Source organism: Formica exsecta, unplaced genomic scaffold (genome assembly GCF_003651465.1).
Source record: "Formica exsecta isolate Colony F162 unplaced genomic scaffold, ASM365146v1 scaffold122, whole genome shotgun sequence".
Classification (NCBI taxonomy): Eukaryota; Metazoa; Arthropoda; class Insecta; order Hymenoptera; family Formicidae; genus Formica; species Formica exsecta.
Genome location: NW_021848556.1, coordinates 2,079,990 through 2,096,725, shown reverse-complemented (window position 1 = coordinate 2,096,725; position 16,736 = coordinate 2,079,990). Strand labels below are relative to the sequence as shown.

At 34.3% G+C, this 16,736-nt stretch overlaps 1 protein-coding gene across 2 annotated transcripts in view; it reads right to left on the bottom strand.

Annotated features, from left to right (window-relative positions):
• Window positions 1–16,736, bottom strand: part of LOC115245467 (transducin beta-like protein 2) — a 33,729-nt gene that overhangs the window by 10,432 nt on the left and 6,561 nt on the right. The window contains exon 2 of one of the 2 annotated variants that reach the window (XM_029823797.1): window positions 10,379–14,298. The exons of the other annotated variant lie outside the window; for it this stretch is intronic. Within the exon in view, the coding sequence (XP_029679657.1) occupies window positions 12,845–14,298 (1,454 nt within the window). The 3' untranslated portion in view covers window positions 10,379–12,844. Of the gene's footprint in view, window positions 1–10,378; window positions 14,299–16,736 lie in introns of those variants that run through there. 2 annotated transcript variants of the gene reach the window in all.

Genomic DNA, 16,736 nt, shown 5'->3' with positions numbered 1-16,736 from the left:
CGCTGACGGCGGAATTTGCTGATGTTCATGCACTTCCCCTTTATTACAATTATCAGTTATCCCTCTCAAAATGCTCCGTCTATATATTCTGACGTCAATGATATATTGTAACGTTTTAATTGAATCTACATATATTATACGTTATATATATAGTATTAAGATTTCTCCTCTACAGTCTTCAGCTTTATGACCTTTGTGTGACTTGCCGACCGTGTCATCATTATATTGTAAATCATCGATACAATGAAAAATCAGCGGGATCTTTGTCGTACTACATTTGGCGATACACTCTCAAAGAGAAAGCGACTTGTAGGATTTAATATATAAAGATTTTCAGGCGTGCCAGATTTCCAAAAAATCCTTTAAAATAGCCTTTTCTTTAGCTGTTACACTGGTTTCCCTCCTTAAACTTAATTATGATATAAATGAAAATTTTCCTTTTTCTCAACGAATATTATAATAGAAAAAATATATATCTTAATTTAAAAGAAACTTATATTTATATAAGAGTCTAATTATACAGATAATGAAGAGAGACTAAAAAAATACCGCAAATAATAGATAAAAAAATCCGTCGTTCTGATAAATGAAACCAAAAGGAAGTTCGCGATAGGATAAACAGCTTATTTTGGTGGAAATGGATTAATCGCGGCTTTTCAAGTGCTAGGCAGTTTTATTTTATCACTGTTGTTTTACAATATAAAATGCAGGGAACACAAATAAAAATTTGATCTAAAATTATTTTACTTGCTAATTATGCGGTGTACAAGAGATGAAATTAGACATGATACCTTTCTGTTTTCGTGGTCTTTCGGAACCTTGTAAAAAAATTATGTACAAACATTATCGATTGACGTGAACGTGATTTATCGCTTATTAGTTTTATATTCTCTAAAATCGTGACACTCATGTCTTTCTTGCGGTCAAATCCGGCCGATGATCGTTAAATATTCTGGAGGTAGGACATGGGCGGTCGTGGGGACGATTGAGAAATCTTCTCCGACGGAAGACGTGGCCCTGTCGTTTTTATTTACGGATTGCGACACGCATGGCACGATGACGACGTGCACGTCGCGCCGTCATCGTCGCCGTTCCCCTAGCTCTTTCTTCTTTGTCGTCGCTGTTTCTTCTTTGTGTCGCGGTCGCGAAACGGAAAACAGATGGACTCTTTCGCAAAATGAGCTCACGAGCACGTTCACGACCGGATATCAAAATATTATCCGCAAACGTGTTGTTTATATCATCGATAATTCAGCGCTCACATGTCACATTTTTGTATGATAGCAAAATATAGTGATCGATCCTCACAAATATGATCTGAACTATCAAAATTGTCTGTTGAAAAGGCATAAGAAATAATAAACATAATTGTTAATTATGTTTAAAGATCGACTGGAACGAAATATTTTTTGTTACATGATAGAATTCTAGAATAAGATTTAAAACCACCGGTTTATTTAGAATCAAGTTTCATGATTCGTTTTGGTTGTTTTCTCGATCTCGTAAATATCTTGTCCTTCTCTTTTATCTCTACTTTATTAACTTCGCCAAGCTTAGCATAAAGCATCTTTCCGTTAAACACATGGCAACGTTAATCCAAGACTTTGTTTTTATTTCACGGCCGCCTTTTTTTCGCATTTTGAGTTTTATATAAGCAATAACATTTTTATTATTTTAATGATAGATTAATTGGTTTGTTTTCTTTTGATTTTCAACTGTGTAATTGTATTTATAATCTATAAGTATATATATTAGAGATTGCTCAAATAATATGTTTTTAAATAGGCTTTTCAAGTCATAGGATTTAACCATAGCTCCAAATTGTTTCTCTTTTTGCAAAAAACGCACAAAAAAAAAAGAATTCTTAATAGAGCCCGCAATAAAATTTGAAATATTTGCAAATGTATGCGTTATGCACAATGCGTGCTATATACGTGTGTATTATTAATTCTTCCGATGATTTTTTATAAGACCTGAACAAGGAAACGGTGCTCGCGCTAGATAAGATTCTCATTTCAATATGACGGGTTTGATGAATTAGTCCACTCATATTCCTTTCGTCATTGCGCAAGAGAAACGCAAAAAAACGTTGACGCGAGCATGATTATAATTATTGCATTTTTTAATATAATTAAAAGCGCTGACAATGTGTACATACGTCTGTATATTCAATCACATATGGAATATCAACTAAACAATTAATCACATAAAATAGGATTAATTTTTTTTATAATATATGTTGATAGATAATTATTCTAAAATGATAGAATAATTTCATTTATTTTTATTTTCTATTGCCGCGACAGATTCCATGTAAAAAAAAAAAGATTAAAATATACGCATAGAAATTACAAGAGTTCTTAACGAAATTCTGAAAAAATTTCGACCACACTAATAGTAACGTGAACGTAATCTGATGTACGCGTTATTGGGGCTGGATTCATATACAAACAACGGCGAGTAGATTAAAAGGAGGCCAGATATGGCGGAAGAACAATGCGATTCATATCGCTCCTACAAGTTCAATGCTGATTACTCATCCCGCCGCACATGCGTATCGAAGGTTTGTGATGATTATGATTATCATCCTCTCACGACACACTTTCTAAATTGTGGCGGAACCACCGCTGCGTTCATGACCTCCTCGATTCGAAACGTGTTTGAGACGCTTGTATAACCGCACTAAAATCTTAAACAAGTAGTGCAATTTATCTGAGATACAAATTTAAATCCTGAAACAGTAAAAATGTCTTTATATTTAATTCTAAATAAAAAATAAAAAATTTTCTGCTCGTATCTTGAAAAGATTATTTCGCGGAAGAATATATATATTCTTTCGTCTTTCGTTTCAATAGCTCTTTAACAATCGCCGGAGATCATTTTTTATCAAGGAACAATCGACTTCAAATTGGTCAATCGGCATTTAACCTCGGCAACCTATGTTGCATACGTAAATAGGCCTGTGCTAATCAATTCTAGTGAAACATGAGTTCGTAAATATTTAATGTAGTCACTCTCCCACAGCGATCGTTTCCAGCGAAATCGCTGCTATTAAGATGCTCGTTATCAATAAAAATACAAGATCAGAGGAAGATCATGAAATGTATGTTTAAATTGACTTGCGATTAGAGAAGCACGTATTAGTAGAATCACGTATATATATATATGTAGTGTACATCCACACATACAATTAATAAATACATAGACATATTAAATATCAGCAATAATACGATGATATATATAATAGGATCACGTAACAGAGAATATGAAATTAAAATGCTTGCTCGTGTTTGTAGATAAGCCAAACAATATTACGAAACACTATCGCAAAAGCCGTATGAAATTCATCAGATCGTGACTTCGAGTCATCCAAACATTTTTCTATTTTTCGGTACATATATGCTTAGAACGATTATATTTATGACAGTAATATCTGATTTAGCTAGATGAGATCAGTCATTAGTTCCTATACAAAAAAAAGCTTTGCTCGTATTATAATTAAAGAGCTAAACGATAACAAAGCCAACGATATAACAATCACATAGAGTGCTGATTATTATCCCTCAATTTATCTTTTGCCCGCGTGTCTTTCATCACGTACAATATGTATTCAGTTTTCACACGTTTACGGCGACATAATTTACCAATGGGTCAAGAATGATGTGCGCGTTAGACTACTTAGGTATTGTGGTCTACCGATGGGTCAAGGTATAAGGGTGCGCACCCATGCGGAATAGCGTAACGCAGAACGAGAGCAGAATCAATCACGAATGTAACGAAAACTGCTGAACACTCGCGATTAGTTCTGCTCTCGTTCCGCGTTACGCTATTATTTGGACTCTAATATGACAAAGATCAAAAAACTTCGTGCCGTGCCGCCCGATGACAATCGTAACAAATTATGCGCTAGCAAGCGAACATGTTAAATCTAATTGATTAAAAATTAATTCTTTTTTATTCAATTAAAATAAATTATGTATGTTTAAATTAATTTTCCGATTTTAATTTATTTAAATCTTTAGAGAGAGAGAGAGAGAGAGAGAGAGAGAGAAGAGAAAGATAGGCACATGTACCGATGCGCAAACTTATTATTGTTAAATTTTATTAACTAATGTGCATTAAAAATGTACGTTTTGAACCGTTTTTTTGGTCCGTCTTTAGCATGGATATAAATATACAGGATGTCTGATAATAATCGCCCCACTTGTAATGTGCAGATAGAGCGGATTAAACCGAGTAGGAAAGTCCTCTATTATTTTGTAATCTTTGAAATAATTAATAAGAAATTAACTAAAAAAGATCGGTCAATTCGCGCGAGTATTACCGCGCGGTGAAAAAGGGCGGCCCATTGATATATGGTTGCTATAGAATACGAGAATCCAACATGCCGCTGATACAGCTGGTACAGCCTTCGTTTTCTAGAATGCCCCTCCCATCGTTTCGTCGAGCGTCTAGCATCATCACATTACAATAGGATGTCTCTCCTCGCCGCACACTTCTTACTCGCGCGGATTGGCCAATCTTTTTTAATCAATTTCTCATTAATTATTGTGAAGATCGCGAGACAATACAAAACTTTCTTACTCGGTTTAATCCGTTCTACCTACACATTACGGGTGGAGCGATTATTATCATACATCCTATATAAGACTAAATTGGAACTTTGACATACACAACATTTGTGTTGTTTGATTTATTGTTAATCTTAATACAAAAGTATAAAAGTTCTACGTGCTTTCAAAGCCAAATGCTATTAACTGACAAAAGAAAAATCTTTTTGAACTTTTAGACACGCAAAGATATAAATAATGTATATATAAATTATATACAATAAACTGACAGTAGTCTTCATCATAAATCTTTTTATGGCCATAGACACTTGTTGACTATATTTCTCTCCGCTTCCCTTCATGGAATACATGTGGAACACATTAAACACGGAATTTACACGCTATTTAGATGCACCCGAAAATTTTTAAGTTGTCAATATTTTGGAAGAGACATTTATATTAATAATAGTATTTATCCATTACTCCACACACTAGATATTTCACAATTTTTGTCCGCAGTAAAAATTGTAAAAATTATTCATCTGTAAATTCGAATGATTCACATAGCGTGGATCTTTATTTCTTTCTTTCTTTCTTTCTCTCTCTCTCTCTCTCTCTCTCTCTCCGCTAAGGAAACAAACAATAACAATGATAATGATCTTGGAGCAGAGCGTAAATCAAATTTGCATAGATCTCAAGAATATGGCAGAATAGTTTTATTCAAGGATTAATATTCATGGGAAACCCATCCAAATGCCATACTCGATCAAATCAAAAGACGGTTGTGAATGTCCATATTTCAGTCAATATTGGCATGCCGTAAAACACCATCGTTAACAAACATGCATTTGGCTTACGTGTACAATTATCTAGCTAGCATTACCGATTATCAGACAAGATATTGATATAAATTTTGCCGTAACAAGTACATATGATTTTATGTAACATTCATTTCAAATTTTCTCTAGATAAGAGACTTGTTATTCCTAATGAAATTCCAGAGATTTTCGATAATGGATACCTAAAACGTGTGCACGTACTATATGAAATATAAATATATTACGTCGCCAGCTACGTCCACTATGTCGCTTTTGAAAATTGCCACGACGAAAAAGTGAAAGTTGATCACTATGTCGCATCAGTATGATGCATTATGTCGCTTTTGAAAATTACTACGAGGAAAAAGTGAAAGTTGTCCGTGATAACCGATAAACATTGAGAATAATTCGTCGGGTTAACTCTGTAAATGCAGTAAAATATATTATTATTGAAATGAATTATTATCAAAATAATTATAGACACTACAGCATTATTATCAAGAAAAAAAAAAAATATTTTCCTCTAAACTATTATATTTACACATCACATTTCGTAAATTTTTCCTAAATCTCTTTCTGCTTTCAAAACACGGTCCAAACATGAATGGTTCCCCAATGAAAAGATTTATAAAATATTGACACTATGTATTACATATTACATATTAAAACAGTACATAATAAAAAATAAATATAATAAGTTGAAAAATATAAAGACACTCATTTTTTTCATAACATTTACGTAATCAGAGAGAAAGCATTCCAGGAATTAACGATAGAATGATTTTTCATCTATTAAATCGTTACAGAATTGTTAAAATTTCTCGGCCAGCCAAATCTTTTAAATCGACACTTGCACACACGATAAAGCTAAAATGATTTTTGCATATCGTCCGTGAAAACCTCCGGAACCTCGCGGTCGACCGTTCACCTCGAGAATCTCCGTATCTCGGAGGCAAATTCAATCGGGTTCAACAACCTGGAGATCGTTCATACGAAGACCGTTAATAACAGGCATTCGGAGAGGCGGCCGTGAAGGATAAATTTAAAACGCCGACGCGCGCTTCGCGACAATGTCCATGACCTGCATAAAAACTCTCATCTATCGAGTGATGGTGGATATAAATCACTATTAAAAATCGATGATAAATTACCAATCAAAATGTGCCGTTTTTCTCCTTTTTTTAATAAGACTGCTTCACAGTGTGTCGAAAAATCTTTTCAAAATTTTTACATATATTTCAACATATACAGTCTGATAATAATCGTCATACTTGTAATGTACAGGTAGAGCGGATTAAACTAAGTAGGAAAGTCCTCTACCGTTTTGCAATCTTCGCAATAATTAACGAGAAATTAATTTTAAAAAATCGAATAATTTTGGCGAATATTACCGCGCGATGAGAAAGGACGGCACATTGATATCTAATTGCTAGGTCACGAGAATCCAACGTTAGGGCCGTGACATACAAAAAAAAAACGTAAAGGAGTAAGACTTAAAATGTAAGAATTTCATCCATTTTCATCCATTTCATCCATTTCACGAAATTTTCAGCGTTGCTTATGTTTCAATATGGCTGCTTGCGTTCTCGACTGTGATTGGTTGATTCTTACTTTTCACATTTTTTTTATGTGCCACGTCCCTTACACGCCGCTCGTGCATGGTCGTCGTCCTTTGTAAGGCGCCCCTCCCCATCGCTTCGCCGCACGCCTAGTATGCGTTATCCTGAGTAGGATGTTTCTTTTCCACACGCTTCCTACTCACATGGATAGGCCAATCTTTTTAAATTAATTTTTCATTGATTATTGCGAAGATCGCAAAATGGTAGACTACTTTCCTACTCGGTTTAACCCACTACTTGCACATTATGAATGGGACGATAATTATCAGACACCCTATATAATTAAAAAATATAGATAATTTATGTATTATATGATTATATATATCAAGAGATCTCTCTCAAAGTAAATTAACGATCGCCTGTAAAATACAGAAGTATTTCGATATTTGTATGATTATTCTAGAAATATCCACGATGCCTTGATCTTGCCCACGAAATATACGTGAGACTTAGCTATCTATTTACGTTCTCGCGAGCAAAATATCTTTGCTAAATCAGCGAAATAACGTCGGTCGCGGCCAAGTTTATTCTCGGCGGGTAGGGATATGTGAACGCGTGAGGTCAATTGAGGACACGAATCAAAGATCGGCCATTAAAAATCTGGTTTTTACCGTTAAAAGTTTAAACAACTTTCTCGATTTCAAATTATTTTTTTTACGTTCGATACTGATATACGCTCACATTGCGAGGTGTGTGTATTCATGTTTATGTATCAGAAAATATTACTGTAGATACAAAAAGGAGTCTGAAATATTTTAAGGCATTTTTTTGCGTTTCTTATTAATTTATCTCTTTATCAAATTATCAAAGAAAGTAGCGATTTCAAAAAAAACTTTTGAAATCTTTAGTTTTTATTATCGTAAAAGATACCAAGCCAAGATCCTTTTTTTTACTTTCTGTAGCATCCGTAATAGAGAAAGCGTTTAAAGAGAAAGAGCAATCCTGAGAAAGTAACACGTATATTCAAGAGACTATTTATATCATCAAGATGCTATGCCATTTACTTTAGCGAATATAGCGCAAATTGATATTAGGCTAGTTTAATTGTATTGATTAGTAACAATGAGTTTTCTAAATGCATTAATATATTCTGTTTTTTTAGTATCAAACGATAGATGTCAAGATTTTCTTTTTGTTAATCGCCTCCAGACAGGAATAGAAAGCGTATCGAATTAAATTTGCCTGACATGAAATTTTCAGAAACTTGTTACAAAAATAGTTAGTACGAAAACACAAGTGCTCATAATTCATTAAATTTTTTAAAATATATTATTAGATATGTAAGTTAATTAGTGATTGTCTAACTTCAACCAAGCTTAAATTTGTGCTAATTAATTCTTAACAAGAATAGTATATCCAAACCTGGTTCGTATTAAATGTTTTTTAAGTGCAGAATAATTGAGAATGTTTCTCAAACGTAGATAAACTCTCAAAACTTGGCTACATTTATCGAGTTGTTATTAACAGTACAAAGAATCTTATTTGACGGTTGCTATCCACATGACAGGTTCATTCTGCTCTCACTTCTCACTCATCGCCGTTTTCTCCCTGATAATTATTATGTAATTTTTATATATACATGGTGCCATTTTTGTGCAACTAATCGTATATATCACAAGATTAATTTTTAAAAAAGGAGAAAAAAATACAAGGATTGCAAGAGTTTTTTTTTAGTTTGTCCAGGATTGCTTGTGTAATAGAAATACGAAACAGAAAGAAAAATGCAAACCGATTTAATCGATGCAGCGTTCTATCTCATTAAGATTAAGATCTTATCATTTTTATCTCAAAAATGTTAAAAGCTATATCATTATTGTCTCATTATTTTTAATGAATATTTATCACGAATATCGATTGTTTTGTGTTAATTCGGACAATAACGTTTTATTATTAACGTTGTTTTCGCGATCGTTGCTTCGTTTGTCGAGCCCGTCGCATCTGACTATATGAGATCGAATTGATACAACGGGCGAGACGTGGCAAATGTTTGCCAGAGTAAACAACGGAAGGAATAATGACATTAAAATTTATAACGGGTCACGGATTACAGCTGTGCCAACGATATCTAACCAGTCATCGACGTATTTATCGATGAGCGCATTGCACTTCTCTACAGTGAATTATTACTTTGGGCATTTAAGACCAATGAAATGTGCGGCATGAAAAACAGCCACGTGGTCGTGGCCTACGACCCCGTCAAATAGTTCACAACCGCTTCGATTATGGATTTTGAATGATAAAAACAGCAATAACGCTGTCTAACATAAACATCAACACGCGAAATATTTAATACATGTACTTTGACAAATGCCGCCGAAATTTCTGTCATTCATTATTCGATTATACTTCCATGTTTCGTTATTGTTTAACTGTAAATAAAAATAATGTTGCCGTTACTGTCTCATTGAGTAAAAATGAATGATTAAATTGAATAATAATTACCCAAACTGATGATTCTGCCGCAAATTTTGAGATTTTTTGCTCGCATCGATAAATAAATTAGTTGCAATGCATTTGAGAATCTGCATAATATAAACAAATCCGTTATATACTCACTTATTTTTATTCAAAGTTCAATTTTTCAGAGTGAAAACGAGAAATAATGGTAAATAAATTAAAAATAAAATGTAATAAAAGTATTATTAAAATTTCCAAAGAGAAACACTTCATGAGAGTAGGAACATTGTTTCCTTCATTGCATTATTTCAAAAATAAATAAAATATCAGAGTACTTTTTATTTCAAAGAGGATTTTAAACAAACATTTACAATATTTTCACGATATTTAATATCGAAAAGAATGAAACAATGAATTTTAGTCTCGAATTTATCTAGTTTTTGAACTTTTAATGATATTAACAGGACAATACAAGGGCTGTCATAAAAAAACCGAATTTTAAAAGCTATGATGAATTTTTAAGCCACAAGGCCATCTGCGTTGTGGCTCTATATAATGAGATTCTTTAGCAACTTTCTCATACCACGAGCATGATGCTATCGTTCTTAATTTACGTTTTATAGTGATTTAAATGAGGTTATGTTCAGCGTTTGAGCGCTTTCTTTAAAGTTCGGTTTCTTTATGGACTGCCCGTACATATTTATAAAAGTCGGAGACGATTGAAAAAACGAATAAAAGAAACGAGATGATATCCGTTCATCTCAATTCTATCGTAACATTTCTCGATTCTTTCTATAACAATCATTTTTTTTTTTTTAAGACAAAGACATAAAGAGAAATACAAGTACTCGATTGGACACCTTAAAAGCTTGAATATTGTTGACTATCATTTTTTTATATGCATTGAAAGATTGCAAGTGTAGACATGCAAATATATCGCTGGAGATGGGGAGAGGGCGAAGGTATTCGAATAAAAACACATGAGAAAAACTGGAGATAATCCGGTTGTATATTTATAACAGTTTCATTGTTATATGACAATCCTCTCTTAATCTTAGAAGAGAGAGAGAGGAGGCATCCGTTGAACTCCTTTCCTACCATTATCTCGCTTTAAAAATTCTTTGTTATCTTTCCAGAGTTTCAAGACTTTAAACTGAGTGAATTGACAAAAAAAATAAACATTGAAATTTATACGTATTCTTAAACATTTTTTCGCGCAAAGTTAAAGAGTTCAACAGACCTCTCTTGTTATTCTCTTGCAAAAAATATCTAACTTCTAGAATTAAGCATAGTACTGAAATAAAGTAATTAAGTTCATCGATAAAATCATAACGCGCGCATTGCGTTATAAGCGATAAAATGTGATTATGCATCACATGTAGAATACATATTGACAATAAGATCAAAATAACTCGTGCCGAAAGAGCGAAAGCAAATGAATGCATTAGTTTCTTGTTCTTTTTGCCTTTCTTGATTACGTTGTTAATACCGAATTTTGAACGGCTAGATGAGCCACGATGAGTAAAATCTAACCGACTAACTCGGTGTTATATATGTATTTCTCTTTCCGTTGTTAATTTTTAAAACTTTATTTAAAATAGAGATTCGCAAGTTTTTTCATGATCGGTTATTATTTCGTTGCCTAAAAAAATTTTTTTAAACAGTTTGACGTAATTTTACTCATCGTTAAAGGAATAATCGCGTGTGTAACGTTACTTATAATTAAAACTTAGGAGATATATATGTATGTACATCGATATATGCGAAGGTAGAAAAATATACTTTACAATACTATCTCGTTACAAAATCCACGTTAAATTTCTATATTACGTAATTTATTGTAGATATTTATGGTTGAATATTCGATCGTGATATAAAATTCTGCTGTTGCATAATTATTAAATGAGAAGCGATTAGTTGTGATAATGATGGAACATGCGATGTCAATAGAAGCGCGGATAGTCGGTCTCATGAGATCATTATTAATACATATCCGTATGTATATCGCATATTACGTGATTCGCCGTGTATTCTTGTCAAAAATTGATAAAAACATGAACGCGACACAAGTCCCGTTATGTCAGACACGTGGCGATATATGTAATAACGGTACGTGGTTCACGAAATTACTTAATATATTACAATTTGGTAGCACGTATAAAGCGAAAACCTTTACCCCCGCTGATAACACATGGGATATCAACTTTGGCTATAATCCACGTGTCCTTTCATTCGTGTCGATGTATTTATTTGTACAAAAATGTAATTCCGTAGATTTTTAAACTCAATGTAATATTCACCGTTAGTCACGTGAGAAATGTTGTTTCTAAAGATGATTTCCTGGATTTTTAATGATGCGATTAAACGCGCGACGAGATAATACAGAGAGATATATTTTTTTATCTATTAGATTTCAGTCAAATTAAATTCGTGCGTGTTTTGATTTCGTTATGTTGTATTCATCGAGCCGTCGTATAACCAGTGTCACGCCACGTGTCCTCGTCTAAAAAAACTTCACGGTGTCGTTCCGAGCGAAATTTACATGCGTACTATATGCGTCGGTGGAAGCCAACAAGAGACACTTACCATCATCAATGACGCCGCGCGACCTTCTCGCGGGGAAAAAAGAGATATCGAATGAATTATGTATGATGGGATTTGCATGATGGGATGGATACGATAATGAATAATAAACGCTGATACGTATCCATATAAATACATATATAGATTTTTGCATACATTGATTTTTACAGATACAAAATTGTGATCCATGAAATGATAATACGATTTGTACAATGTATAAAACAGTAACAATTGACGCATATACAATGTAAAACACATACAACGCATAAATAAAAACGTGCACACCAAAGAGAAGAGATTCAGTAATGTTGCGATAATAGTGGAACATAATTATTTGTTTGAATGTAAAAAGTTTTCGATCAATTTTCAATCATCGTTGGAAAGTAAAATTAAAGATAAAAGTAAAGTTTTGAAAGAATAGAAATCAGTAGATAAGAAGAGAGAATACATTTGAAGTATAGTAGAGAAGTAATATAGAGTATAAGAGTATAAGAGTAGAGTATAAAGAAAAGAGAAATATAGAAATATAGAAATGTATAACATAATAGAGATTTATAGAGACCTTTAAAATTTTTAAGAAGCGTTCGACTGCCAGATTTACTCATCATCATATCTATGATGTTTGTCGAAAGTGTGCGCGTTATATGCATGTGCACGCGCTAAAACGAACGAAAGGAACACAATATCCGTATCACAGATTTCACTGGGAAACACACGGGACATTACAAAACTAATTATAAAAGTATAGCGCGTTTCCATGCTCATCTTTATCTTACAAGAATGTCCATAATACGCGCCATTTTTGTCATTTTTCAATTCGAAAGTCAAGACAGATACGATCTCGTAAAGATTCTTCTTCTTTACGTGAAATTTTCCATTACCGATGTGTGACATCGTAATGCACCTTTCGCAACACTAGATCCACAACGACCCGGGCATCCTCGATGGAGTCATGCGTATTCTCTTGTATGCTCCGCCTGAGCACCTTCCGCGCCAAGGTCTTCAATCCTATACAATATGGAAATCCATAATCGTGCGGAAACATCATGGTAGTATCGACGACATTTTCGTGGAACAAGTGCAACATTTTGAAATCGCTCGCCAGATTGTGACCGAGAAGAATCGTCTCGGCGTGGATGAAGGTTATTAGCTCTTCCTGGACTTGCTCGAGGGTCATGGTGACGTTCAACATTTGCTCTTCCGTAATGCCGCTGAATCTAGTGTTGTAATCGATGATTTTAGTTCTTGGCTTGACTAACGTGTCGTATACTAAATTGCCATACAGATCTACAACGGTGACTTTGGTGAGCTCGAGACCGTATAGTGTATAGCACATCTCGCAATCTATAGCATAAATGCCATAGTTATTATCATGCATCCGTTGGTTGGATGGCAAGGTACGCACATAACCCGTAAATGGTCCATTTTGTCCGGGCATCAAGCCATTCCACACGTGTACTCCTGTCTCACAGCCGGACGAGAATTCTGAATTTTGACAGCACGTCCAATATTTGCATTTTAACTCGGCGTTGATCCTTCTGTCGAACAATTTGCCCCAGTGATAGACGCAACGTTGCTTGGACACGTACTTGCCAGAGTAATCAGTGTAGAACGACTTGTGGCATCTGACGCACTCCCTCTTCTTTCGATGCGACAACACATCGCATTTTTTCTTGCTATCTGACTTCTTTTCACCGCCGATGCACTTATCGGACAAACTCTTTTGCTCCTGTTCGGAAGCACTGTCGGTCGAACTACTACTGCAATTACCGCTATCTGGATCTTTCTTGTCATTTTTCTCTTCTGCAGTATTAGTGATAAAATTGCGGGTAAAATTCGGGCTGCTCGGATATGTTATATTTTTTATCATCGCGCAACCTGGAAAGTCGGGCGACTCTACAGGGTAACCTCGTTCAATCAAATCGCTCAACTTCAATTTATAAATCTCGATTTCTTGCCATAGAGAGCTGTCATTTAGGGGTATATTCTCCCGTTCGCTCTTGTAATCGTCGTAATATAAGTTGTTGACATAAACAGCTTGCTCGTACTGCTGTTGTATTAGATTCACACCCATATTTTCAACAGGAAAATACATCGGTGGCCAAATTTTTCCTCCGCTATTGTAGCGTCTATACACATTGTCAATCATGACTTGTCCTCGTATTTGGGGGTTCCTTTCTTGATTCCTGTGCTGATATCGATTGTGGTTTATTCTCGATGGAAGCATCACATTCGAGTGCGGCGAGGGTAGTATCGATGTCACGTTTGTCTCTGTCCGCGATCTAGGCCTATAGTGGCTCTGCACATGTTCTCCTGGTTGCAAGCTCCGATCTTTATATCATATGGAAAAACAAATGTAGTAAGTTTATTGTATCGGAGCTATCTTTTTATTGTTAAAGATGTCCACACATCACACGCGCATGCAAATTTGACCCTCCTCCTTTCCTTCTTTCTTTCTTTCTATTATTATTAATATTTTATTTAATTAATGAAAAGGATTATATTTTTTTAATATTCGGCATATGTAACTGTATAGAAAGATATAAGTGAATTTTTCACATACATTTATAGTCTAATATGAAAGGAACGTGTTCTCGCGAAATTGGTTTCGAGATATCAAAATCGATAAGCTTCATCTATATTTTTAATTCTTTCGAGACGAGATGAGGGAGAAAAAAAACCGCGAAGAAATTTATTCACGCATCGAAATTTTTACGAAAATTTGCGTGATGCACACTGTCGTATTTTTATTGTCGTCAAAATTAAGACGAAGAAGAAGATGCTTTCGTTACGTGCGAAGGTGGAATTCCGGAGTCAAGTAAATAGTGTCACGCAGATGGCTGCGTTCCTGACCTAAAAACAGTTTTTTTCTTCGGTTTGTAGTAACGTTTGTACATACCGATTTATACGATAAACATTGGCACGTTTTGACTTATCGTCAAGTGCATGCAGCAAAAGATACCGATACACAATTATTCGAGAAACAAACAATCACGATAAAAGCCTATTGATATTCCTCAAATCGATTAAAATCTCTTTCCTTTTAGTCAATAACGATAAATAAACGGAAACAAAACATGAGGAAAAAATAACATGATATGAATAGAAGATATGAAATAAATATAAATTTCTTATTTCACTTGTTCAAAAGCGGCGATTCAAAGACGAGAATAAATTAAAAAGGGATGTTGATAGATGTTAAACAAAAGAACTAGCTATTTATCTTACAGAGATACTCAGTTAAGATAAATATTTTAGCTGATTTTTTTATTGAATAATTAATCAACATAACATTTTACGGCGTGAAAGTAAGATAAAACAAGGATATGTTATCTACTTTCAGTCACGTATAACAGATAGAGAAAAGGAAAAGGCACCTACGTGATATGTCCCAGCAACACTTCATCCATCTCTCGCTAAACGTGTTACGCAGCAGCAATGTTCGTGATTTCGTATCACTCGATTCGTAAGAACAGAGGCTCGTATCGACGCAAATCATGGCGGCGGGACAACATCCAAGAGACTATTGCTTTCGCGGCGTAAATTATTCGCGAATAATTTCGGCAAGACGGTATTTCGCGGACGAGCGTTGTTTTTATCCGCGCTTGCGTTATCTTGTGCAAATGTTTGTATGACGTGCCGCGATATTTCCGCCCGAACGGGATCGCCACCGGGGACTCGGCATTTGCGGAACATACCGATTCGTCGGCTTCCGTGCGGAAAAGGATGACAATTCGCGTGATTCGCGAGATTCGAGAAACCGGAGGAAACGTTATTTTTTTTAAGACTATTCGCTCGAATGATGACAGCTGCGTTTACTTATATTTCGGTATCTAAAGCATACATTTCCATCAATCGATGTCGAATTAATTATTTTCTGGCTGTGAATGTAATTTTAAATTCGTTTGACTCTTTCTATCTGCATTATAATCTCAGAACAATATAATTTTAGGTAAATATGCATATTAGGTTACACCTCATCGATGACTTTGACCTTGACATATGTTGTCAAGGATATGATCACTTTAAAAAAAATCTCTCTCTCTCTCTCTCTCTCTCTCTCTCTCTCTCTCTCTCTTGCTCTCATTTATTTGTCGAAATCCACTGAACTTTCTGGCAAAGTGTGATTAAACCGTCACGATCGCGGAACCGCAAGGATTTCCGTGATAATTTACAATGGTTGAATTATGGAGTCAATGAAACATCTGTTCTACATCACTATATCTGATAAATTAAAGATAATCATTAAAATCTATTGATATCTAACTTTAGTATTCAATTGATTAAGTACATTGATTAATAATTAATTAAATTATATGGTTGACATACCAGAAAAACTAGTAGTTGGCAATTTATTTAATTATTAGAATGCTCTCTAATACGTGCGCATTTTGAGAAATAAGATAAAGCACAGGAAAAGAAATAGGAGATAGCACAACAAGATTCTCTTTATAAAGCATGCATTATATATGTATATTTATAAAATTCTATTATTTTTATTATTATATTCTAATATTATATATATTGTATATGTATGTGTATATATATACAGGGTGCGGCATTCATAGTGACGCGGGCATATTTTTCGGAAACGAAATAAGATATCAAAAAATGTTTTAGACAAAAGTTGCATGGTTTCGAGGGGGCCACATGATAAAAATATGGATTTGACCTTGAGTGACCTTTTCAAGGTGAGGTCAATATGGTCGATGTTTTCTTAAATGGAACCCCCCTTTTTTATTACATATTCTTGTAGCTTACCTCGAGAG